The sequence below is a fragment of the Callithrix jacchus genome, chromosome X (assembly GCF_049354715.1).
Source record: "Callithrix jacchus isolate 240 chromosome X, calJac240_pri, whole genome shotgun sequence".
Lineage (NCBI taxonomy): Eukaryota > Metazoa > Chordata > Mammalia > Primates > Cebidae > Callithrix > Callithrix jacchus.
The window spans coordinates 48,123,127-48,147,324 of record NC_133524.1 but is presented as its reverse complement, the minus strand read 5'-3'; the positions used below and the strand labels follow the sequence as shown (position 1 = coordinate 48,147,324).

General features: G+C 52.2%; 1 protein-coding gene across 15 annotated transcripts in view; it reads right to left on the bottom strand.

Moving 5' to 3' along the window:
- Positions 1-209: 209 nt before the first annotated feature.
- RBM10 (RNA binding motif protein 10) overlaps positions 210-24,198 on the bottom strand; it is a 38,393-nt gene continuing 14,404 nt past the window's right edge. For 4 of the 15 annotated variants that reach the window (XM_035287621.3, XM_035287623.3, XM_035287625.3 and 1 more), the window contains 22 exons: positions 17,264-17,444; positions 15,522-15,752; positions 13,553-13,622; positions 11,742-11,815; positions 10,257-10,343; positions 7,378-7,438; positions 7,048-7,224; positions 6,522-6,682; positions 6,253-6,350; positions 6,062-6,149; positions 5,172-5,358; positions 4,927-5,066; positions 4,714-4,831; positions 4,539-4,630; positions 4,256-4,420; positions 1,809-1,958; positions 1,646-1,711; positions 1,385-1,573; positions 1,224-1,298; positions 847-953; positions 635-764; positions 210-548 (listed from right to left, as the gene is read on the bottom strand). In XM_035287621.3, coding sequence (XP_035143512.1) covers positions 423-548; positions 635-764; positions 847-953; positions 1,224-1,298; positions 1,385-1,573; positions 1,646-1,711; positions 1,809-1,958; positions 4,256-4,420; positions 4,539-4,630; positions 4,714-4,831; positions 4,927-5,066; positions 5,172-5,358; positions 6,062-6,149; positions 6,253-6,350; positions 6,522-6,682; positions 7,048-7,224; positions 7,378-7,438; positions 10,257-10,343; positions 11,742-11,815; positions 13,553-13,622; positions 15,522-15,752; positions 17,264-17,444 — 2,773 coding nt within the window. In that variant the 3' untranslated portion in view covers positions 210-422. The remainder of the gene's footprint in view (positions 549-634; positions 765-846; positions 954-1,223; positions 1,299-1,384; positions 1,574-1,645; positions 1,712-1,808; positions 1,959-4,255; positions 4,421-4,538; positions 4,631-4,713; positions 4,832-4,926; positions 5,067-5,171; positions 5,359-6,061; positions 6,150-6,252; positions 6,351-6,521; positions 6,683-7,047; positions 7,225-7,377; positions 7,439-10,256; positions 10,344-11,741; positions 11,816-13,552; positions 13,623-15,521; positions 15,753-17,263; positions 17,445-24,198) is intronic. The other 11 variants (XM_035287622.3, XM_035287624.3, XM_078363127.1 and 8 more) reach the window with 3 other exon arrangements.

Sequence of the window (24,198 nt, the reverse complement as noted above, 5' to 3'; positions counted from 1 at the left end):
AAGGGAGAGTGGCCATAACCAGGATCTTATGAGTTGAGGTACAGGTCAGAACCCCATGTTTTAGCAGCCACTATGTTCCAGACATTGTGAATGCCACCACTGCCATCCACCTTGGCCTGATGAGGCCCTTTGTCCATCTGCTTGGGTTCCTGCGTCTGTGTGTAGGCTATAAAACTGTGCTAGAGCACGAGAAAGAAGAGAGGCCAACGTGCAGACTTTTCAGCTTTTATTACAAAAAAGGACATGATTCCAGCCCAATTTTTCAACAAAAGTCACCACCTCAGTTTGATTTGGTCAAGCCCTCTCTGGCTGGGGAGTGGGCTGGCAGACAGGAGCAAGGTCCTGTCCCGGCCATCCCACACTCCGTCCTCCCCTGCCCCAGGATGGACACCAACATGTGGAGAAGTTGCTCTTGAAGCTGCTCACTGGGCCTCGTTGAAGCGGGTCACCATTGTCTTGTGCAGCGTCTCCTTGTAGGACTCGGTTGAGGTGACCCCGTAGGAGCTGCCCCGGGCACCCAGGCCAGAGCCCCGCACCCGTGTTTGGGCCTGTGTGAGGGAGGCAGGCTCTGTCAGGCTGGTGGGGGATGCTGTGAGGGATGCTGGGGGGTGGGATGGGACTGCTTGAGACTCACCTCGATGGGCGTTACAATGCCCTGCTTCTTGCGGCCCAGGCCACTGCCCTCTTTCCAGCCCATGGCCTGGAGCATGCGACTGCCAATGTTGTCACTGCCCAGCCCGTCCCGAGTAGGCTGCTCGAAGTCTCTGCAGAGGCAGTGCACAGCATGAGTGGTCGGCACGTAGGCCCCAGACCCCAGAGATCCCCTCACCTGGCCCAGCCACTCACACGGAAGCTGTGGATATGCCACCGTACTTTCTCCTCTTGGGCTCTGGTGGCTCGGGGATGCCATACTTCTCTCTGCGTTCAGCTGCACGGTCCCGGTACTTCATTTGCTGAAAATTTGTACGTGTATGTGAATGCTGGGGAGCTGGTTGCTTTTCTCAGGCAACACAGGCATGGGGTTGGGGTCCCACAGGGCACCCCATCTGGCTAATGAGGCTCAGGTCCCAAGGGTCAGGCCATCATGGACACAAGCAGCCAGGGTAGGAGAATGGGGAAGGCTCATGGGGTTAGCATGTGAGAACTTGAACTCCAGCTGCCTGAGGTGATGGGGACTTGGAAGGGACAGAGGGGAGGGGGCCCAGGAGCAGGTCACACCTCACCTCCATGTCATTCTTCTCTAGTGCTTCTAGCTCATTTTCTGACAAGTGGGCTCGCCGGTGAATCTCAAGGTTTTGCTGCAAGGGGGGACAGTGAGAAGTGAAGAGGCTGAGCCTCAGTGGGCCTTGCCCCAGTGTGCCCTGCCAACCCTCTGCTCAGTTACCTTATGGAGCCCCGAGAGCTGCTGGTGCCGGATGAGTGCCTCTTTGCTGGGGAACTGGCGTCGGCAAAGCAGACAGGCCAGCTTCTGCCAGTCAGTGAGCTTCTCTTCCCGCTCAGGGCCCCCGCGCTCCTGCTCTTCCTCGCTGTCACTCTCCCCGCTGTAGGCTGCCACCAGCCCCCTCGGAGGGCTCTGTAGAGGGTAAGAGTGGGCAGTCAGGCCTGGCCAGATCAGAGCCCCCACCCGTCTGCCCTGGGCACTCACTGGGCGGTCGTCGCTGGCCAATTTCGGGAGATCCATGCTGGTGTGCTGTCTCTCGGCTAGTGCACCCTGGGGTGGAGGGACATAGAAATTCAGGGACTCCACAGAGGGCCCAAAGGAAGGACAAGATTGTGAGGCAAAGTGCAGGGGGGTGGCTCCAACACACCTTCTTCTCCAGGATGGCATAGCCGGCATCTGCAGTGGCTGACTCCCGCCTCTCGTCATCTCGCAGGGAGCTGATAGGCTGGAAGCTATTTTTGAAGTTTTCTTTTTGTTTGTTGAGACTGCGTGCCCACCGTTCCATGTCCTTGGCAATCTAGGGGTGAGGGTGGAGGTGAGGTTCCCAGAACCCTCATGCCTCTGGGGCTACTAACTTCTTCTGCTGACCCACTGCCCTGCAGCCTCAAACCTGGGCCGGCTACCATACCTAGTCTGAACCACTGCAAAAGGCTTCATCTGGCCTCCGGGCTATGGCTCCTACCTACCTCTCCAAACAGAGCACTCTTTTACAAAGTATAAGCCATTCCCACCCCCAAATACAATGTCCTTAAAACCCTTCCTCGGCCTCCCATCATACCTAGAATAAACCCAAACTCTCACAGCCTGCAAGGAATTCGGCACCTGGCTACTCCTGACCTCATCACTGAACACACCCCGTACCCCCACCCTCACTGGTCTGCAATGGTGAGGCAGCAGAAGCAGTGTGGGCAGACTGGTGAGCCCATCTAAGAGGGAGATAAGGGGAAGCTGAGGCAGAACAAGCAGAAGGTGAGGAACATGGTAGTGCAAGTTCCTATTTTCTGTCACCAGTGCCTCTTGTCAAGCCCCTCTCTGGCTGTGTTCTCTGCTACAGTTTTGTCCCTCAAAGTTATTGTGTCAGAAATTTAATCCATAATACAGTGTTGACAGGTGGAGCCTTTATCCCAGTGAGATGCAGTGGCTCATGGCTGTAATCCCAACACTTCGGGAGGCCGAGGCGGGTGGATCAGCGGAGGTCAGGGTTCGAGACCAGCCTGGCTAACATAGTGAAGCCCCATTTCTGGTAAAAAAAAAAAATCAGCTGGGCATAGTGGCACATGCCTGTAATCCCAGCTACTCAGGAGGCTGAAGCAGTAAAATCACTTGAACCCAGGAGGCGGAGGTTACAGTAAACTGAGATTGCACCATTGCAGTCCAGCCTGGGCGACAACAGCAAAACTCCATGTCAAAAAAGAAATTTAATCCCTAATGCAACAGTGTTGACAGGTGAGGCCTTTAAGAGGTGATTAGCTTGGCCAGGTACAGTAGCTCACACCTGTAATCCCAGCACTTTGGGAGCTGAGGCAGGTGGATCACAAGGTCAAAAGGTCGACTCTACTAAAAATACAAAAATTAGCTGGGCATAGTGGTGTACACCTGTAGCCCCAGCTACTTGGGAGGTTGAGGCAGGAGGATCGCTTGAACCCAGGAGGCAGGCGTTGTAGTGAGCTGGGGTCACGCCACTGCACTCCAGCCTGGCAACAGAGTGAGATTCCATCTCAAAAAAAAAAAAAAAAAGAGATGAAGGCTCTGCCCTCCTGAAGAAATTACGGCTGTTTTTTTTTTAATTGTATGGATTTATGGGGTAACAAGTGCTTTTGTTACATGCACAGCTTGCATACTGTTGAAGTCAGGGCTTTCAGAGCATCTATCAGCTGAACAATGCACATTGTATCCATTAAGTAATTTCTCATCCTTCACCCCCTCCCACCTCCTCCACCTTTTGAGTCTCCATTTAATGCTATCACTGAGACTGGGTTCCTGATAAAAAGGGGGAGTCTGGCCCAATTTTCTCTTGGTCTCATGCATGCTCTCTTGCTCTTTGCCATGATGTGACGCAGCAAGAGGCCCTCACCCTGCCTACAGAACTGTGAGCCAAATCAATCTCTTTTCCTTATAAATTACCCACAGTCTGTGGTACTGTTATAGAGCAGCAAATGAAGGCATTCCCCTTCCCCTGACACATACCCACACAGTCACATTTGTTGTGCATTTCCATTTTGTCATTTTAAAATGCATAGGAATGTTATATGTGTCTAATTTTAATTTATATGTGTGACACAGTGCCACATTCTATATTTCCATGTTCCCCCCAGCACAGCACCATTTTTAGAATTCACTAGGTTGCTGAGGGAACACTTAGTGCTTGCTTGTAAATGCTACGCTCAGGGTGACACCTTTCTCCACAGAGAGACACTGAGGTGCCCTCATCTGCCCACCTCCCCAAAACACTGCAGGGCCTTTTTCCTGCCCACCCCGTTATGGGCCTGTGAGAATTTCTCTGGCGCATATATACATCCACCAGCAGCATGTGAGGGTCCCCACCATGGGAAAGAAACATGGCAGGGCTCGCTCAGATGGCACAAGCCACCTCCTGGAGTTGGGCAACCCTGCCATGCACTGAGGAGACTGCTGTGGCTCAAGGCCATTCAGCAAAGAGCAGAGCTGGAAGAGGAGCATGGTATGCTAAGCAGTCACTGCCCACGTACACACCCACCCACCATCTCCCTTGGCAAGAGAGGCCCAGAGCTGACAGATTGCCGTTGCTGAAGACACCACAGAGCCAGCCTGCGACTGCTGGACCTCGGTGTTCACCTGTTGGGCTGTCTTGGTCTTGTGCTTCTCCTTCTTCTCTTTGCCCTCCTTCGAGGGTGCCCCTGTCTCCTTATGCCCATCGGCCGACTGCTCCAGGGCGGGAACATAGGTCCGCCTCTCCCCATCCCAGTACAGGTACTGCTGGCTCTGAGCATTATAGTAATACTGAGGGAGGAGGAAGGAAGAGGGACGTGAGGGAAGACCTTGTGAAGGGGACCTGCAGGGCCAGCTGCCCCCAACGTGACCTGACCCAACCCCATCCCTCCCTGGGCTGCCCTATTACCTGGGAGTTGGGGTCATAGTAGAGGCCGGTCTGGGGGTCATAGTAGTAGCCAGAGGTCTCATCGTACTGGTAGGTGGAGACATCGGGAACAGCTAGGGGATGAGGGGAGCGGGGTCACAGTCTTCCCTGCTTTATTAAGAACTCCCACCCCTACCCACAGGCTGTGGCTACTCACGGTACTGGCTGTAGGATTCCTGGGCAGTAGGGCTGGTGGCCGGTGGGAGAGCAGAGCTGGGATGAGTGGGGCTCTGGAGCTCAGATTTGAGCACGGCGGGTGACATGATGGTATACGACTGGTCATGGGGCCAGACACGAGAACGGGGCTCAGTGTCTGCCCAGGCCACTCCTGCCTGCCTCCCCAGGATACATACCCACAGGGCTCACTCACCTGGCTGTTGGCAGCAGTGCCCTGGCTGCTGCTTGCCTCGGCTGATTGTTGGTAGATGCCAGGGGCAGCACCAGGCTGGGCTCGAGAAAAAGCTTGTAGCGACAGGGAGTCAGCTCCAGGCTCTAGGGAGGCCTCGGGACCTGTAAGGAGGGACAGGGCAGGGAGAATGCCTGTGAATGGCGGGGCCTGGGACTCTATGCCTGCTGGCCCCTACCAGGGCTGCAGAGAGAGATGCTGGGACTCACCTGCTCCAGTGGGGTCCCCTTTGGTTCCAGTGATGCCAGGGCCCTTGGTGCCCTTAAGGTAGCCATGGGCATAGAGGGAAGACTCTGTGCCCTGGCTGCTGCCATAACACTCGTCCTGTTGGTAGTAGCTGTAGTCGACCGGCGGCTCCTCAGAGGTGGCCCAGGCACCCTCCCCACCTTGGGAGGCCTGAAGGGCAGGTGGTACGGGTTCATTAGAACAGGAGGGTATGGGTATGGAGGGTGAGGAACCTGCTAGAAGCATGTGTCCCACATGTGAGGCTAGTCTTTCTACCTGACAGAAAAGCATGCAGCCTTAAAACAAGTGAAAAGTGAGGACTGCCTGGCCACAAGAGAACAAATAGTCCAGGGGCAAACACAAAACAGAAAAACAGACGAACGCCAAAATGTTCCAGGGCTGATTCTGCTGTGTGTGGTGTGTGTGTGTTGGGTGTCAGGCCAAGGAAGACACCATCTTCTCACTTTTTTATTCTCTTCTCCCAATTTTCTCTCAACCACTTATGTATCATTTTAATTCAGGAACATATATGTATATCAGATATATATACACATACATTACATATAAGGATATGCGTAATACATTGTTTCAATTCAGGACAATAAAAACCCCACCAAACAGAACAGAATGACAGGCACAATGGTGTTGTACATGAGGGTGTGGGAGGCAACTGGGAAGAAAGCTGCAGTGCTGATGAAGGGGAATGTCCCAGGGAGTCTAGAGAGCCGGGAGCAAGGTAGAATGGCCATGCCGGCTACTGGAGAGGGTTTTGCATCCACAGATAGCAAGCCAGCCTTTCTGCTTCAGAGAGGGTGCAGGAGGGTTGAGAAAGCCCAGATCTCAGGATGCTGGGAGGCACAAGGGGTCTGAGTACCTGTGAGATGGCCCACTGGGCCGCAGCAATGGCAGTGCTGGCCACAGAGGCAGCACTGATGCGACTGCCTTCATTGGAGGCCATGTCCCTGAGGAGGATGTTAGAGACTGGGAGTGAGATGGGAGGCCCCAGGCGGTGGGGGGAGGTGGGGGTGGGGAGAAGGGTGGGAAGGGACACGGTGGGGCCCTAACCTCTTAGAACCCTTGGCAAACTCAACATTGATGGTCTTGCCGTCGATGGTGAGTGGTGGGTGCAGGGCCTGCAGGATCTGCAGCAGCTGGGCTGCCTCCTGTGGGAGGAGGGGAGGCAGGGACCTAAGGGTCAGGCCCGGGGAGGCCCCCGGCTCCATTGCCCAGTTTCCAGGCTGGGGGCCGCGGTGGGAGGCTGGGGGAAGGGACCCTCCTCTCCACCCTGGGGGCCGGGACCCTGGCTGCCCGGCCCCCAACTGTGCCGCCCTCACCACGATGGTGGAGAGCTGGATGAAGGCGAAGCCGCGGTTCAGTTGGGTCTGCTTGTCCTTGATGACGCGCACATTGGAGGAAGACAGCACCGCATAGGGTGCCAGGGCCCCGAGGATGGAATCCATGGTGCTGTGTGGGTTCAGGTTGCGCAAAATGATGGCTGTGGGAAGGAGCCCAGTGTTAGAGGACGCCCCAGCACTCTCGCCAGCCCCACCCTTCAATGCCCCCACTGCATCCTTTCCTCTGCCCCTGTGCCTCTGCACCTGCCACTTCCCTCACTGCTTCTTCTCTGCTTGGTGGTCCAGGTGCCAGCCTGGCCATGTGTCTGCTGAGAACCTTCCTGACACACTCCCAAAGTGGGGTGGGGTGTTGCCACTCCCCCTGTTCTCCCTATGTCAGGTTTATCCCCCGACCAGGTGGAGACTCCATGAGGACAAGGTCCTGCTCACTGCCATTCCTCTGGTCTTGGTGAGCCCAGCCCAGACACCCTAGGGCAGAGGAAGAAGGAGCGAACAACTGACTCACTGTCGTTGGCGTTCTCCGAGCTTGGCTCCGAGCCCTGTGATAGGGATTGGGAGGCCAGGACTCCCTGGGCCTGGTAGGGCTGCGGCAGGGGAAGCAGGCCCTGGCTCAGCTCCCGGCCACCCAGTGGCAGTGTCTGCTGATCCAACCTCGTGCCGAGGGGCAGCTTCTGCTCTGCTTCTGTTGGGGCAGCGGGAGACAGGCTTGCGATAGCGGGGAGGCCCCACGACTGGTCACCCTCCTCCCCATACCAAGCCCTGAGCCAGGCCCCTCGCCCTTCCGTTCCCCTCAACGCCCGCATCCTGGGGGGTAGGGGAGGTAGGTGGCCCTCACCTGACTTGGGCACGCCACATTTGAAGCACTTCTCTCGGCGTTTGAAGTTCTGGACGCCACACTGTGAGGCACAGGCCAGGCCATAAGAGGCAGCAGGGGTTTCTGTTGCACCCTCCAAACAGAGATTTCCCAGGGACCCCATAGTGCCCCAGGAAGAAAGGTTCCCAGGCAAGGGGTGGCAGGTGCCTTCTGAACCTTCCGACGTGGTTCTTAGTACTGTGTATCTTCCCTTTCCAGACTCTCTATTTGTCCTCCATGCCGACCCGCTCAGCTCAGGAATGAATAACTCCCCCACTTGTTACAATGACTGCCTCCTCTCCTTCCTTTGCCTTCTTAAGGTCACCAACTCCCAGGATTGTTCCCCGCCCCCTTATCCAATCCCTTTAGTAGGTTCCTCTTCCTGAAACTTGCTGCTCTAATCAGAAACCTTCAGTGTTTTAGCCCTAGGAGTCAGTAGCCTCTGGCCAGACCAGCACCCCTCCTCTTAGCTGTAGGACTGGGTTGGATCCTGCTGCACTTGAGAAATTTTCCTTGAATGCTCCAGCATCCGAAAACCCTGCTTCTACCACACTCCACCTCTGTTCCAGACTCAGGTACTTAGCACTACTCCTGGGCCAGACCCTGCTGCTTGTGGCCAGAACATGGTCTCTGCCCTCATGGCCTAACAGCAGGAGGGCAGATGCAGCATGAAGAGGGGCAGGTCGGTCTGTGCGGACCACCCAGCAGGAGCTGGGGGAGGTGAATGGGCTGGGGGTGGGGTGCCATTTACTCAGCAGGGACGGACCCTGCACAGAAGCAGGGAGGTTTGACCTGGGATGCCTGAAAGTTTCATTTTGGTTAGCCTTGCTGGGGAGGGATTGTTATCAGACAGAACAATGGACCTTCCAAAATTGGTGTGGGACAGTAAGGGGAGAAGCAAAAGCTGAGGCCGGGGAAGGAGGCCAGTTAGGCAATGGAGGATCTTATGCTTAAGCTGAGCTGGGGGTGGTTAATCAGAGGAGGAGGGCCATGGGGGGGTCAGAGGTGGTTTTGAGGAATGTTCCAGGTGAGGAAGTGGGAGAAACAGGACAAGAGGCTGGCATACCAGAATGGGCTCCACAGCGAGTGGGTGAGAGTGTGACAATTGGCATGAACAGTGGGAATGGCGAGGGAGGGGAAGGAGTTCAAGAGAATTCCGTGGTTTTGGGCTGGGTGTGGTGGCTCATGTCTGTAATCCCAGCTGTTTGGGAGGCCAAGGCAGGAGGACCACTTGAGCTCAGGACTTCGAGACCAGCCTGGGAAACATGGTGAAACCCCATCTCTACTAAAAAAAAAAAAATTAGTGGGCATAGTGGCATGCACCCGTGGTCCCAGCTACTCAGGAGGCTAATGGCTTGAGCCCTGGAGACGGAGGTTGCAGTGAGCCCAGATCGCTGCACTCCAGCCTGGGCAACAGAGATCTTGTCTCAAAAAAAGGAATTCCCTGGTTTCAAGAATATCTGGAAATATAGGAAGGAGTTCCACTGTCACTTTGTCTTTCTCCAGAAATGTTGAGCACCAATCCTCTGATAGCTTTCTTTTTTTAAAACAGATGCCACTCTCCCTGACTAGGTAGAATACTTCTTGGGGAGAGGGTTGAGGCCCTACAAACTGTGGAATCACAAAACTGGACCCAGGACAGACCTGAAGCCACTGTGGCACCCAAGTCCCTGTGATCAGGAGCAAGGCACAGGGCACAGCTAAAGGCTCACCCATGGTTCCACCTCTCCGAGCCTCAGCTTCCCCTTAGGGAAGGTAGAGGTGACTACAAAACTGTAGCCCCCAGTTTCCAGTTTGACATGGCCTGGTCAGAGTGGCCTTCAGGCTTGAGCTACCTGATAAGGGCTCTGTGCTTTTCTTTCATGATTACAGTTAACATTTAGGCTATGTTAACTGCAGGCCAGGTGCTGTTCTGAGTATTACCCTCTCATTAACATAGCTGAATCCACCCAACCACCTTTGTGTGTGTGTGTGTGTGTGTGTGTGTGTGTGTGTGTGTGATGGAGTCTTACTCTGTCACCCAGGCTGGAGTGCAGTGGTGGATCTCAGCTCACTGCAACCTCTGCCTCCTGGGTTCAAGGGATTCTCCTGCCTCAAGCCTCCTGAGTAGCTGGGACTACAAGCTGGGACTACAAGCACCTGCCACCACACCTGGCTGATTTTTGTACTTTTTTTTTTTTTAGTAGAGATGGGGTTTCACCATATTGGCCTCGAACTCCTGACCTTGTGATCTGCCCGCGTTAGCCTCCCAAAGTGCTGGAATTACAGGCATGAGCCACCACGCCGGCCTACCCAACCACCTTTTGGGAGAGGTGTCATTAGTATTCACATTTTAGAGATGGGGAAAGTGAGGCAAAGAGAGGCTAAGCACCTTGGCCAAAATCAAGGCCGATCTGGGATAGACTCAGCCAGTCTGGCTCTGAAGCCCACGTTCTCCACACCACCATTTCAAGCCTATGCTGTCACTAATTCATCATCCACAAATATATTTCCTTAAAGTCTACTGGAACTCCAGGCAAGACTGCATTTTAGGAGGAAGAGCCTGCAACAACTGAACGCTCACTACACATTTCTGTATGGCTGGCTAGGAATGGTGACGACCCAAGCTGAGTGAGCAAGGGATAGATAACTAGAGAGAGAGAGAGAAGGAGGGAGGGAGGGAGGGAGAGAGAGAGAGACATGGAGGGAGACACGGAGGAAGGGAGAGAGGGAGACACGTAGGGAAGGAGGGAGGGACGGAGGGAGGGAGAGAAGGGGAGAGAGATAAAGGGAGAGAGAAAGAGGGGAAGAGGAAGGGAGGGATCGCCACCACTGCTGTTGCTGTCTCTGTCCATGACCACTACTGCCCACCGCCCCTGTACCTTATTGCACAGCCAGTCCTCATTGATCTTGGGTTTGGGGTCGCTGTAGTGCATGGACACCTTCTGTCCCAGGATGCTGAGGGAGTGCTGCAGGAAAAAGCAGAGCACAGTGAGGCCCAGGCAGCAGTGCCCCACGCACCGTTTCAGCACAGGAGAAGAGAGTGAGCGAGCCCTTCAGCTGGATGGATGAGGGACAGGGAATGGAGGGAGGTCGGAGAGCGGATGGAGGGAAGAAGGGAGGTAGGGAGGGAAAGCGCCACAGCTCTTGGGCGCAGCTGTTTGCTGCTCTGCCAGGCACACGCACGCACACATGTGAACACACACCACCAGGCGCACAGTGTTTGGCTGACCGATGCTTGCCGGACAGTGGGGAGAACTCCCCACTCGGCCCTGACTCTGCCAGGCCACACCCAGGGCCAGGACTACACAGGCTACACTTGGGGGGTGAGGGGAGACAGGGAGGGGAAGGGAGAGGGCAGAGAAAGAGAAAGAGAGCGCAGGTGCGCTAGTGCTGGAGAAGGGGAAAAAGAAAGAGCCATATCGAACAGATGGAAGTTCTTGCCATGAGGCCATCTTCCCATGGATAGCGGGTCCTGGGCCCATGGCACTAGCCTACCAATCCCGCAGAGACGGCCCCAGGGCTGCCTCTGCTGGGATTCCCCGTTTCACCACCTCTGCCCCTTCCTCCCCTGAAACTTCTCTCCAGTTCCCTACACCAGGGATCTGGGCAGGGGTGGGTAACCAGGCAGATCTTTGGGTCTCGGAGGTCCCAAAGTTGCTGGGTTGGAATCCCGTGTCAGGCTAGGGGAGAGGCTCCCCCCAGGGCTGACTGTGCACAGGTCCTTGCCGAGACGATGGAGCTGCCTGAGGTGGTACCTCTTGTGGGTGTGGAGATGTGATGGGAAGGGTAGGACGGCGAAGTGAGGCCAGGGTGTTGATAAAACTATCATCCACAACAGGAACTTGAGATCAACAAGCAGTGCTGTCCACTTGCATGAAAATCAAAGGGCCAAATTCACATGCAGGGAGAGGGCTGATAAAATCAGTCTTGCCAGTGACTGTGCCAACAGCTAAGCTCCTCACTGGCAGGACTTCCAGTGGTCCTGAGGGTGGAATGAAGTCCTGGCACTAGCTAACCCCAGAGCAGGGTGGCACCCCCGGGGAGTGGGAAGCTAGGTGAAAGAACCCACCCTGGCAGCTCTTTCTCTGAATGCTCGCTCAGCTGAGAGAGGTGAAGGGGCAGCGCTAGTGCCTGGCCATAGGAAGGGGCCAGTGGTGAGTGTGGGCTCTGGATGGGAAGCCCAGTGGGGTGGCGAGAGATGGGAAAAGGAGATAGTGAGGGTCAGGAAGGGGAGAGAGGGGGCAGGGGGAATGGGACACAGGGCCACAGGGCAGGGAACTGTGTCCGTAAGAATCAGGCGATGGGGAGCGCTCGATTACAAAGTAGTATTTGTTTGGGAGGGGGTTCAAGTGCGGCAAAGCAACCTGATTGGCTTCCATCCATCGTGTAGCGTCCTGCAAGTGACTAAACTCGACGAAGGCGAAGCCCCGGCTCTGACCTGGAGACAGCATTCAGATACAGACGCAGTGGGTTAGTCAACAGCTTTGGACACACGGCGTTCCCGGGGGCGGGACCCGAGGGGAGAGGATGGGGGCAGAGAGGGAAAGGGGAAGAGGAGAAAGGAAGAAAGAAAAAGAGGCAATCAGAGAGAGAAAGACTAGGGGGTGTGGGGGGCAAGGTAGATGGCCAGGTGGGGCAGGGAGGGGGAAGGGAAAAAACACAGGCCAGAGGTCGATAGGGGGAGAGACACACACACCAACTGGGAAGAGAGAGAGATGGGGCTCAGATAGACCTGCCCGGCCAGCCTGGGGTGACAGAGACGGAGAGAAGCAGCTGGAAGGGAAAGAATACAAGGAGAGATCTGCCTCCAGAGAAGGAGGGAGGGGGCAGTGGGCAGGCTGCTGGCTCCACATGAGCCACAGTACATAACTCCAGGACGGCCCCGGCACGAGGCCAGGGGTGCCCAGGTGGGGTCCTGTAACAGGTGTTGAATCACAGGAACAAAGAGAAGCCAGGCCAGGCTGCTCTGCAAGGCTAGGAAGGCTCTTATAATGCCATCGGGAACCAGGGGTGCTTTAGGGACATGACCTCATCTCAGCCTCACTGCAGTGCAGGGGAGGCAGGCCTCGCTAGGGAGCCACCTCAGGGCCACAGTGTGGAGACTACAGCCACAAACAGTCCAGGTTCCCCTGGACAAAAGGAGAATGGAGGCCAGGATTGGCCAGGAGGACCTTAGAGGTAAGACTCAGTGGGTGCCTGGGAGAAGTGCCCAGGGCCATCGAGAGGGCCGCACCTGGAACACCTCCTTGGGGAGAGAGAGACCCAGAAGCTGTCCGTGTGTGGTATAGATGGAGTGATGCAACCAAGAGAGACGCCAGGCTTGGGAAGGGGATTCAGGGTTGAGGCCTCAGGAGAGCATGTCCTTAGAGGTAGATACACGAGGAGGGCTTGGGGGGCATGCTTAATGTTCAAAAGAATAACCGTTAGGATGCATAGGAGGATGGAATGAATAATATAATTGGGGGGCAGAGAGACAGAGAGAGAAATGGAGGTATGGGAAGGAGAGAGACTGAGAGATGGAGAGAGAAGCCCAGGCAGAGTGAGGCCCCACTGTGCCTGCCTTGGGGAGCCTGGGCAGAGGTCCTGCAGAGACAACTCCCCCCACCACCACCCTGCTAACCTCAGGCCAGCTCCGAGCAGCCTGCAAGAGGGAGGGAGGGAGGGAACAGGCGAGGCCAGGAAGTTCTGGCTGTTCCTTGGGATGTGCCTTTGGATAAGAGCCATCCCCTGCTTCCCCTCTTGGGACAAAGGTGGGACCACATCAGACCTACTTTCTGGTCAGAGGCTGTTACCAAAAAATGTAGGGGAGAGTGAGGGGCAGAGGAAGGAGAAGAAAGGAGAGGGAAGGGAGTATATGGGAAGGGGTTACCATCTCAGATACTCAGAGTCCCAGAGAGGAGGTGCCCGGGAGCCTGGCCCTGGCCCTGACCCCGGGGAGCGCACAGCTCAGCTCAGAGCTGCATCCCCGCCCCGACAGCCCCACTGAAGAGGCTTTTGGCTGGCGCTGTAAGGAGAGTGTGGGGAGGGGGAGACAAGAAAGGGCACCCCCCATGCTGCCCATTCCCAGCTGTGGCAGGAAGGTGGTGGAGGGAGGGGGAGAAGGCAGAGGCAAGAGGGAGATTCGGAGGCTGAGGCTGGCCACTGGAAGGGGAGGGCACTGGGAACAAAAGCTCACCTGAGGATTTGTTCCGCATCAGCCGAACCTCCCGTGCTTGCACGCCATGGGACTGCAGCTGGCCACGGATCTGTACGGGGAGATACAGAGTGGGGTAGGCTCAGCACAATGGGGCCACTGGGTACCTGAGGCTGGCTGGAGGCCTCCAGATCCCAAGGGGTCATATTGATGATATACACACACTGTCTCCTCTGCCTCTTTGGAAGCTTTTCTCTGAGTGACAACAGTCCCAGGCCCACGCCAGTACACGGTCTTGATTTTCAGCCCCAACTTGCAGAAAGACTTACAGAAAGTACAAAGAAATGGGCACAGAGCAAGGTAAAGCATGGCAACAGGACGACTCTCAGGGGCACAGAGAATAAGAGAGCAAGTGAGCCAGCCACTCAAGAATGGTGGGCAGGGTAATCTGAAAAAGGGCTCGGTGGCAGCCATGAAGTAAGGAAACCTGGGATGCAATTCTTGCCCTTTTTAAGGGGATAACCCGCGTCCCTGCCCCTGTCCCAGCCCCCCTGACCTGCAGCTTGCATCAATAGAGATCCATGATGTAAATACCAAACTGGAGAGGACAGAGTCTGAGCAAATCCCAGCCATGTGCCCTAGACCATGACTGCAGCAGCAACTTACGGCGGAGACAAAAAGCAAAAAGATGTAGTCGTGGGGATTGGAAAGCTTCCTGGATGGAGTAGACCACAGGGAGACTGCAGAGGCAATTCAGGATTTGAACCAGGAGAGGCAGGGTCTCTAGACCAGTGCGGCCTCTCACAGAGGACTAGGAGCCTATGCCAACCATTCTTGGGAAGGAGTCTTCATGTCTCTGGGCCTCAGTTTCCCCACCAGGTTAAACAACAAAGGAGATTAGCCTTACACACACACACACACACACACACACACACACACACACACACACGATGAAAAGGGAAAACACACAGAAGAGCTTATCAGAACTCCAAACTCAGGGAAGGTGGAGGAAGCAGCAGCAAACAGTGGGCTCTGGGGTCCAGCTGCCCAAGTTCAGACTCCATCTCTGCTCTGCCACTCACTGGCTGTGGGACCTGGGGCAAGTCACATTCCCACTCAGGGCTTCGTTTCCTCATTCAAAGGATGGAATACAGAGTATCTTCCCTGTTGGGCTGCCGTGGGGATTAAATCAGACCTAACACATGGCCCACCCTGAGATACATTCTCAACAAATGTCAGCAACCAGCTACTGTCTGACCCTGAAAAGGACAAGTGGACCACACCTTACAAACTCTCATATACACAAGTGGGATTTTCTCTGCTACAAAATGAACAGCCAGCAGATTTCAGAGGGTGGCTGATCAGAGAATTCACAGGGCTGGGGGGTGGGAGGTGGTGAAGTGGACTAAGAAGGACCAGGATCAGGGAGGCTATTCTGGTAGGCCTCATGGGGCTTCAGTGTGGCTGCCATGAGAAGTATGTATGAAAAGGAAACAAGAGAAAAGGGAGGCAGGTGGGGAGGGAGGCTGTTAGCAGCCACCCAAGGCTCTGAGGCCAGGCCAGGCTGCAGACAAAAGAGGATGGGGGAAAAGAAAAAGGAAATTTCAGAAAATTCCATCCCTCCCCTAATGGTTACAGGGCCCTAGCGTCATCTCTGCTACCAGCAATAGTCAGCACTGGCCCAGCAATCATCTGGCCCTTGATGTACACATGCGGAATGGTTGGACGACCAGTGGAATGTGCAGGACTGCTCTCCTCCTGCCCATACCCACCACTGCCAGACAGCCATGGCTGCTGCCCCTTGGCCAAGCCTCTCTGACACTCCTCCCTCCAGACCGGGGGCCAAAGGCACCTGCCCACAGAGGAGGGATCAGTGCTGGGGGACAGGAGCTGGAGGGGAAGAAGGGATGAAAGGCGCTGAGGTTGGGGGTGAGGGAGGGGTGGGGAGAAGTTGAGGGCCCTCGAGGAGACCCAGCCCGGCCTCCTGCCCGGGGCCATGGGGGGCACGTACGTCATCCTCAGTGGCTGCCTGTGGCAGCATCCTCAGCATGACGATGTTACTGGCCTTCTCCTCCTCCTCCTCATCCTCCTCCTCCTCATCCTCCTCCCCTTGCTCGGTCCGATAGTCCTGGTCCCGATAGTCGCCGTCTCGGGGGAAGCCTGGCGGGCCGGTGGGGCTGTGCCTGTGCCGCCGCCGCCGCCTACGCTGCGTCTCGGAGCCCGGGGAGGCCTCGTAGGAATCCTGGCCGACAGAATGAGATGAGTGACACCAGACGGGCAGTCAGTCTGGGCAGGCCTAGGAGCTGGCCGCTGGCTCTGTGAGACGGGCAGGCTCTGAAAGCCAGGGGTGTGCGGGCTCCGGCTAAAGGCTCAGGCTAAAGGCTCAGGCAGGCAGGGTGGGCAGGTCCTGGCCTGCAATCCTTCTGGGGCTGGAAATTCTCCATGGGATCCTTTTGGGAGCTGCCTTCAGGGGTTGGGGAGAGGCAGGTGGCAGTATTGGCATGAGGGGGAAACTCCTAAAAGGTAGCTGACAAGACACAGCTTAAACCTCCTTGGGACAAAACGGCCTGAGGTCAGCACACCAGACTCCACCCTCGATTTCCCCCTCCTCTCTGGCCAGCTCAGCAGGTATGTGCTCAATTGCTCCCAGTACCACTGAAGGCTGCATGTCTCCTATGGTTCCACCCTGTAACCAAGCTGGGGGCACAGGAATAGCTTCAGATCTCGGCCACAGCCAGCCAGGAGGAGCTGGTGGAGGTGTGTGAGGGCTGCAGACACTCCCCTCTCAGTCCCTGATCCTCAGCCTTGGCCAGTCCTCCACCACACACCACGCTCCAAATGGTATGGCTGCTAGGCTCTGGGTTGTTGCCCAATCCACCCATTCCAGGACTAAGCAGGCCAGGACTGGGGCCAGAGCCCTCCTGCCCACAGCGGGGAGGAGCCAGCTAGCCTGGTACTCCACTCCTGGAGACATCTGGGCACAGCTTGACAGCTGCCACTGGGGAAGCCTGACAGTCCACCAAAGGGTTCTTTGCCCTGGACCCTCCAGAGGGCTGTGGGCTGCTCACAGCCAGCCCCACAGGGCTGGGCTCCCAAGAACACCCTTCCCGGCCTGCTAGACAGGAGAGCTGCCTACTCGCATGGACCAGGGCCCTGGCTGCCCCTCCAACTGGGATTCCCCTAATTCAAGGTTGTTTCTTCCCCTCGGGTGGGGGCTCCCTGATGGTGAGCATCATGCCTCCTCCCTCAGGCTAGGGGGAACTACCCAACATGGCCCTGACTCCTCCAGAGAGGTCCTTCCCTTCTGCCTAGGGGCTTTGGCACCACTGGGAATGCCCATGGCTGGCCTCCCAGAACATCTCAGCTTGGTGATCTGCAGTGCCCTGGTTGTCCTCCCAATCCCAGACGCCGGGTCCCATGGAAGAGGCTCAAGTGCCCAAGTTGGCTGGGAGCGGGCAGTACAGGGTTCACAGTGAACCATGGGCCCGAACTGAACAACAGGGAGAAAGGGAAAGAGGTGGTGGCCAGGGGCCCTCAGAAGTATAGAGCCAAGCATGTGGAAGCCAGGGAGACCCAGGTTGGGAGAGGAGCCCTCAGAGAGGGGAGTGGGGACAGGCCCTCCAGGTGAGGTAAAGCCACGGAGCACAGTCTGAAGGCATGGGAGTGGAGAGCCGCCTGCACACGGTGCTGCAGCCAGACACAGAGGGCCCTCAGGAGCCCATCCCAACCAGGCCTGGCGCAGCTCACACTCACCTCCGCACTCTGCTCCTCGGATGAGTCGTCATAGTCATGCTTGCCCTCCTGGCTGCCATACTCTCGGGGATATGAACGGTAGTCCATGTCCCGGTAGTCGTGGTCTCGGCTGCGGTTCTCCCCATCATCCTGTGAGCGGTCAGTGGCTCCATAGCGGCCAGTCCTGTCACCACGACCACCTCTAGAGGAAGAAGGAGGATGGGGAAGGATCAGAAGGTTGTCCAGAATTTCTAAAAGGTTCAAGAGGCGCAGGTGATGTGTTCTCATGAGGTTATAGGGTTTTGTTTTGTTTGGAGGAGGATACAACAGAAGTGAGATGCCCTTCTGATCCCATCATGGAAGGAAGTACATGATACCACCATGACTTAGCTTTGGTGACATTAACCTTGGTCATCTGGTTAAGGCAGTGACTGCCAGGTTTCTCCCCTTTAAACTTTGTTTTCCCCTCTCCCTACTCTATTCTTTGGAAGCCCTCAGGCCCACCCCCAGACAGAGATTCCTAAACCCCTACTCCTTATCTCTCAAGTACCATCCGCCTCTCTCCATCTCTTCGCCATTCTCTGGTCCACACCACTGGCTTCCCTCATGGGCACCTCAGTTGTGGCCTGGCTAGTCTCCTCACCTCTACCTGGACCTCCCCAGTTCACTCTCTACATCACAAATCCCAAGTGTGAGTGCTCTCTAAGGCAAAGCCACTCAAACCCAACCATCTCACTCTCTTCAGTGGCAGTCTCAGTCTCAGAATAAGACACCAAAATACTCACCAAGGTCCCATGCAGCTTGCAGGGTTCCCCGGGGTGAGGCCCCTCCTCCCCATCTTATACCACGCCCGCCCCCATCCGTGCTTCACTGTCACCTTGCTGACACTTTGTATTTTTGGTAGAAACAGGGTTTCACCACATTACCAAGCTGGTCTCAAATTCCTGGGCTTAAGTGATCCACCCACCTCAGCCTCCCAAAGTGTTGGGATTACAGGCGTGCACCAATGCCTAACCTGTGTTTGATGAGTTAAAAAAAAAAATTACTAGACTGTGGGCTCCAGGAAATAAGGGGACTCTACCTGCTTGGCTCACTGCCATATTTCCTAGCACTCAGTAAGTGCTCAACAGTTATTTTGAACAAAATAATGACTACAAAAGCATTTTAAGAGCAACCAATATGTTTATTTAAAATACAAAACATGAGCAAGCCAAAAACAAAACAAAACAAAACACAAAAACTAGATGCCATAGAAGAATGCTATTATACTAACAGGATTCCAATTCTGGTCGGGAACAACACTAGAATGTCCATTATCAACAGCATTCTTAACATTATTCTAAACACACTAGCTAAAACAAACAGGGAAGGAAGAAAAGAGGTTAAAAGCTGGAAAGGAGAAGGTAAAATTACCATTATTTGTAAATGATATGAGAGTATACCTGCAAAGCCTAAGATAATCAACTGAAAAATTTTATAATTACACGCCTGTAATCCCAGCAATTTGGGAGGTGGATCACAGGGTCCGGAGTTTGAGACTAGCCTGGCCAACATGATGACACCCCATCTCTACTAAAAATGCAAAAATTAGCTGGGTGTGGTGGCGCATGCCTGTAATCCCAGCTTCTCTGAGGCAGCAGAATCACTTGAACCTGGGAGGTGGAGGTTGCGGTGAGCTTAGATCATGCCACTGCACTCCAGCCTGGGCAACAGAGCAAGACTCTGTCTCAAAAAAAAAAGAAAATAGGTCCAAAGTACAATTTATCAAAAACGTTAAATACCTAGACATGTGTAAGATCTTATGATTATACTTCACTTATATGCCAGGATATATTTGAAACAGATCAAAGATTTAAATATAAGAAATGAAACCATAGGCCAGGTATGGTGGCTCACATCTGTAATCCCAGCACTCTGGGAGACAGAGGTGGGCAGATCACTTGAGGTCAGGAGTTCGAGACCAGCCTGGCCAACATGGTGAAACCCATCTCTACTAAAAATATAAAAATTAGACGGGTGTGGTGGCAGGCACCTTGTAATCCCAACTACTTGGGATTCTCCTGAAGCAGGAGAATCGCTTGAACCTGGAAGGCAGAGGCTGCAGTGAGCCGAGATCAGGCCACTGCACTCCAGTCTGGGTGACAGAGTAAAGACTCTGTCTTTAAAAAAAAAAAAAAAAAAGAAAGAAAATCACAAAAATAAAAGAAGAAAATACAGAATAACTGAATTATTTCTTTATAATCTTGAAATGCAGAGACCTATAATCCAAATCCAGAAGCCACAGAAGAAAAGATTACTAAATTCAACTATATAAAAATAAAACACTTTTGCTTGGAGAAAAAAACCAGAAAAACAAAAAACATCACTAACCAAGTCAAAAGACAAACAATAAATTAGGAAAAAATATGGGTAAAGGAAGTGAAAAGAATTCACAGATAAAAATATAAACTATGTGTGTCTGAAAAGATGCTCTCTCACTTATAATCAAAGATGAAAACTGCTAGGCAAGATGGCTCATCCTGTAATCCCAGCACTTTGGAGGGGCCAAAGTGGGAGGATCACTTGAGTCCAAGAGTTCAAGACCAGCCTGGACAAGATCCCATCTTTACAAAACCACCATCACCACCCCAACAATATATTAGTTGGGCATGGTGGTGCACATCTATAGTCCCAGCTACTCAGGAGGCTGAAGTGAGAGGACTGCTTGAGCCTAGGAGTTCTAGGTTACAGTGAGCTATGATGGTACCACTACCTGGGTGACAGAGTGAGACTCCATCTCAAGGGGGAAAAAAAGAGAAAGATGAGAATTAAAATAACAGTGAATAGACTGTTTTAAAATAAACTTTGAGACAAGGTCTCAGTCTGTTGCCCAGGCTGAGTGCAGCGGTGCAATCATAGCTCACTGTAGCCTCCACCTCCTAGGCTCAAGCAATCCTCCCACCTCAGCCCCAACCAGCTGAGACTACAGGAACGCACCACCACATCCAGCTAATTTTTAATTTTTTGGCAGATACAGGATCTCACTATGTTGCCCAGCCTGATCTTGAACTCTTGGACTAAAGTGATCCTCTCACCTCAGCCTCCCAAAGCGCTGAGATTAGAGATGTGAGCCACTGCAGTTGGCCTAAAACAACTTAAAATTTTAAGTTTTGTATATTTTCTTCTAGATCATTTTTTATTGTGGCAAATACACATTTACCATTTAACCATCCTTTCTTTTGAGACAGAGTCTTGCTCTATCACCCAGGCTGGAGTGTGCAGTGGCGCAATCTCAACTCACTACAACCTCTCCCTCCCAGGTTCAAGCAATTCTTGTGCCTCGGCTTCCTGAGTAGCTGGGATTACAGGTGTGCACCACCATGCCTGGCTAATTTTTGCATTTTCAGTAGAGATGGGGTTTCACCATGTTGGCCAGGCTGGTCTCGAACTCCTGACTTCAGGTGATCTGCCTGCCTCAGCCTCCCAAAGTACTGGGATTACAGGCGTGAGGCACTGCGCCCTGCACATTTAACTATTCTTAATTATCGAATTCAGTGGCATTAAGTACACTAACAACATTACACAACCATCTCCTTTCCCAGGAATTTTTCGCCATCCCAAATAAAACCTTTGTACCCATTAAACAATTAACTTCTTACCCCACCCCACCCCACCACCTCTATTCTACTTTCTTCTGTCTCAGTGAAATTTTCTATTCTAGGTACTTCATATAAGTGGAATCATGTATTTGTCCCTGTGTGTCTAGCTTATTTCACCTGGCATGTTTTCAAGGTTTTATCCGTGATGTAGTTTGTTAGAATTTCCTTCCGTTTAATGGTGGAATAATACTCTTCTATGGTAGTATACATACACATTTTGTTCATCCATTAATCTGTTCACGCACACTTGGTTTGTTTCCACTTCTTGGTTATTTTGGATACTGTGAATATTGCTGCTACGAATATTGGTGTACCAAGTATCTGTTCCAATTCTTACTTTCAATTCTTCTGGGTATATACCTAGCAGTGGAATTGCTGGATCACAATGTAATCCAATGTTTAACTTTTCTGGAACTGCCAAACTTTTCCACAGCAGCTGCACCATTTTACGTTCCCACCATTGTTGCATAAGGGTTCCAATTTCCCCACATCCTTATCAGCAATTGTTATTTTGCATCTTTTCACATGCTTACTGGCCACCTGCATATCTTTATTGGAGAAATGTCTATTCAAGTCTTTGCCCATTTTTTTTGTGTGAGATGGAGTCTGACACTGTCGCCCAGGCTGGAATGCAGTGCCATGATCTCGGCTCACTGCAACCTCTGCCTCCCAGGTTTAGCCTTCCAAGTAGCTGGGATTACAGGCTCCTGGCACCATGCCAGGCTGACGTTTTGTATTTTTAGTAGAGACAGGGGTTTCACCATGTTGGTCAGGCTGGTCATGAACCCTCTGCCCATTTTCAAGTTGGGTGGTTTTGTTGTTTTAAGAGTTCATACATTCTGAATATTAAGCCCTTACCAGATACATGATTTACAAATATGTTTTCCCATGGTGGGTGGTCTTTTCACTCCCTTGATAGTGTCTTTGGAAGTACCAAAGTTTCTAATCTTTTGTTGTTGTTACCAGCAGTCCCTGAGAGTCTTCCAAAGTTTCTAACCTCGGCCAGGCGTGGTGGGCTCACACCTGTAATCCCAGCAGTTTGGGAGGCCAAGGCAGGTGGATCACATGAACCCAAGAGTTTGAGACCAACCTGGGCAACATAGCAAAACCTCATCTCTATAAAACAAATAAAAATAAAATAAAGTTTCTAATTTTGATGAAGTCAAACTTCTTATTTTGAAACAATTTTAGATTTACAGAAAAGTTCAAAGACAAAAGAGTCCCTGTATACCCTTCACCCAGCTTCCTCTAATATTAATGAAACTAGGGCACATTTGTCAAAACTAAAGAATTAAATAAACTACAAACTGTATTAGGACTCCATCAATTTTCTCACTAATATCCTTTTTCTGATCCAAGATTTAATCCTAAATATCACATTACATTTAAGTGTCATGTTCCCTCAGTCTCTTCTAGCCTGTGAAGGTTTATCAATCTGTCCTTGTTTGTTTTCAATGACCTGAACAGTTTTGAAGAGTATTGGTCAGGTATTTTGTAGAATGCCCTTTAACTGGTTTTGTTTGATGTGTTCTCATGGTTAGACTTAAGATTATGTTTTTTTAATTAATTTTTGGCAAAGCATACAACAGAAGTGAATTAGTGAGATGTCCTTTTGATCATATCACAGAAGAGAGTACACAATAACAACACGACTTTTCTCTGGTGATGTTAACCATGATCACCTGGTTAAAGTGGTATCTGCCAGGTTTCTCCCCTGTAAAATTTCTCTGTTTCTCTTTCCATACTCTATTCTTTTTTTTTTTTTTTGAAACGGAGTCTTACTCTGTCAGCAGGCTGGAGTGCAGTGGCATGATCTCTGCTCACTGCAACCTCCAACTCCTGGGTTCAAGCAATTCTCCTGTCTCAGACTCCCAAGTAGCTGGGATTACAGGCACGCGCCACCATGCCCAGCTAATTTTTGTATTTTTAGTAGAGACGGGGTTTCACCATGTTGGCCAGGATGGTCTTGATCTCCTGACCTCATAATCTGCCCGCCTTGGCCTCTCAAAGTACTGGTATTACAGGTGTGAGCCACCCTGCTGGGCCTCCATACTCTATTTTTCAGAGGTGAGTCTCTAAGACCAGCCCACACTCAAAAGGAGGGTAATTAAGCTCTACCTCCTGGAAGAGGGAGTATCTACATTATTTGGAATTAAATAAAAATTTATAATAACAATATACTATACAATAATCATTATTATTTAGAATTATTCTGTAAGGAAGATTTGTGATAGAACATTTTTAACCTGACAGATTTACAACAGTCCAATGTTTGAAAACAAACAGCAAGGCTGTATGGAAAACAGGCACTTTCATATTGCTGGTAGGAATTAAAAATGGAATAATCCTTATGGAGAAGAATTTGGCAATAGCTGACAAAACTAAAAATCGACATACCCTTTAACCCACAGTTATACATATACTTGAACACGTACAAAAAAGTTACTCACTGTAGCACTGCTTAAAAAAACAAAGGATAAGCCAGGTGCAGTGGCTCATGCCCATAATCCCAGCACTTTAAGAGCCTGAGGTGGGTGGATCGCTTAAGCCTGGGAGTTCAATACCAGCCTGGGCAACATGGCAAAACCCTATCTCTACCAAAAAAACACAAAAATCAGTCAGGCGCAGTGTTGCATGCTTATAGTCCCAGCTACTTGGGAGACTGAGGCAGAAGAATCACTTAAGGCCAGGAGGTCAAGGATGAAGTGAGCCATGATTGCACCACTGCACTCCAGCCTGGAGGACAAAGCAAGACCCTCTCTCTCAAAAAAAGAAGAAAAAAAAAAAAGAAAAAAAAAGAAACAGTTTACAAGAGTCAGGAAGATTCTGTTAAAAAAAAAAAAACGAACAAGACTAGCTGTAGCAAATATTAAAACATTATAAAGGTAAATGAATTAAAACATGAATGGATGGATCAGTGAAACAGAATAGAATCTACAGCATACAAAAACACACATGGAAATTCAGAATAAACGAAACGTTATATTTCAAACTAACAAGGGGAAAATGAATTAGTCAATCAATAATAGTTATAATAACTATCTGGCCCAGGAATCAGCAAACTACAGCCAGTGGACCAAATCCAGTCTCCTTAAATAAAGTTTTAGTAGAGGCCAAGTGTAGTGGCTCACATCTGTAATCCTAGCACTTTGGAAGGCCATGGCAGGAGTAACCCTTGAGCCCCAGATCCAGCCTGGGTAACAGCAGTCAGACCTCATCTCTACTTAAAAAAAAAAAAAAGGCCAGGCACAGTGGCTCATGCCTGTAATCCCAACACTTTGGGAGGCTGAGGCAGGTGAATCACTTGAGGTCAGGAGT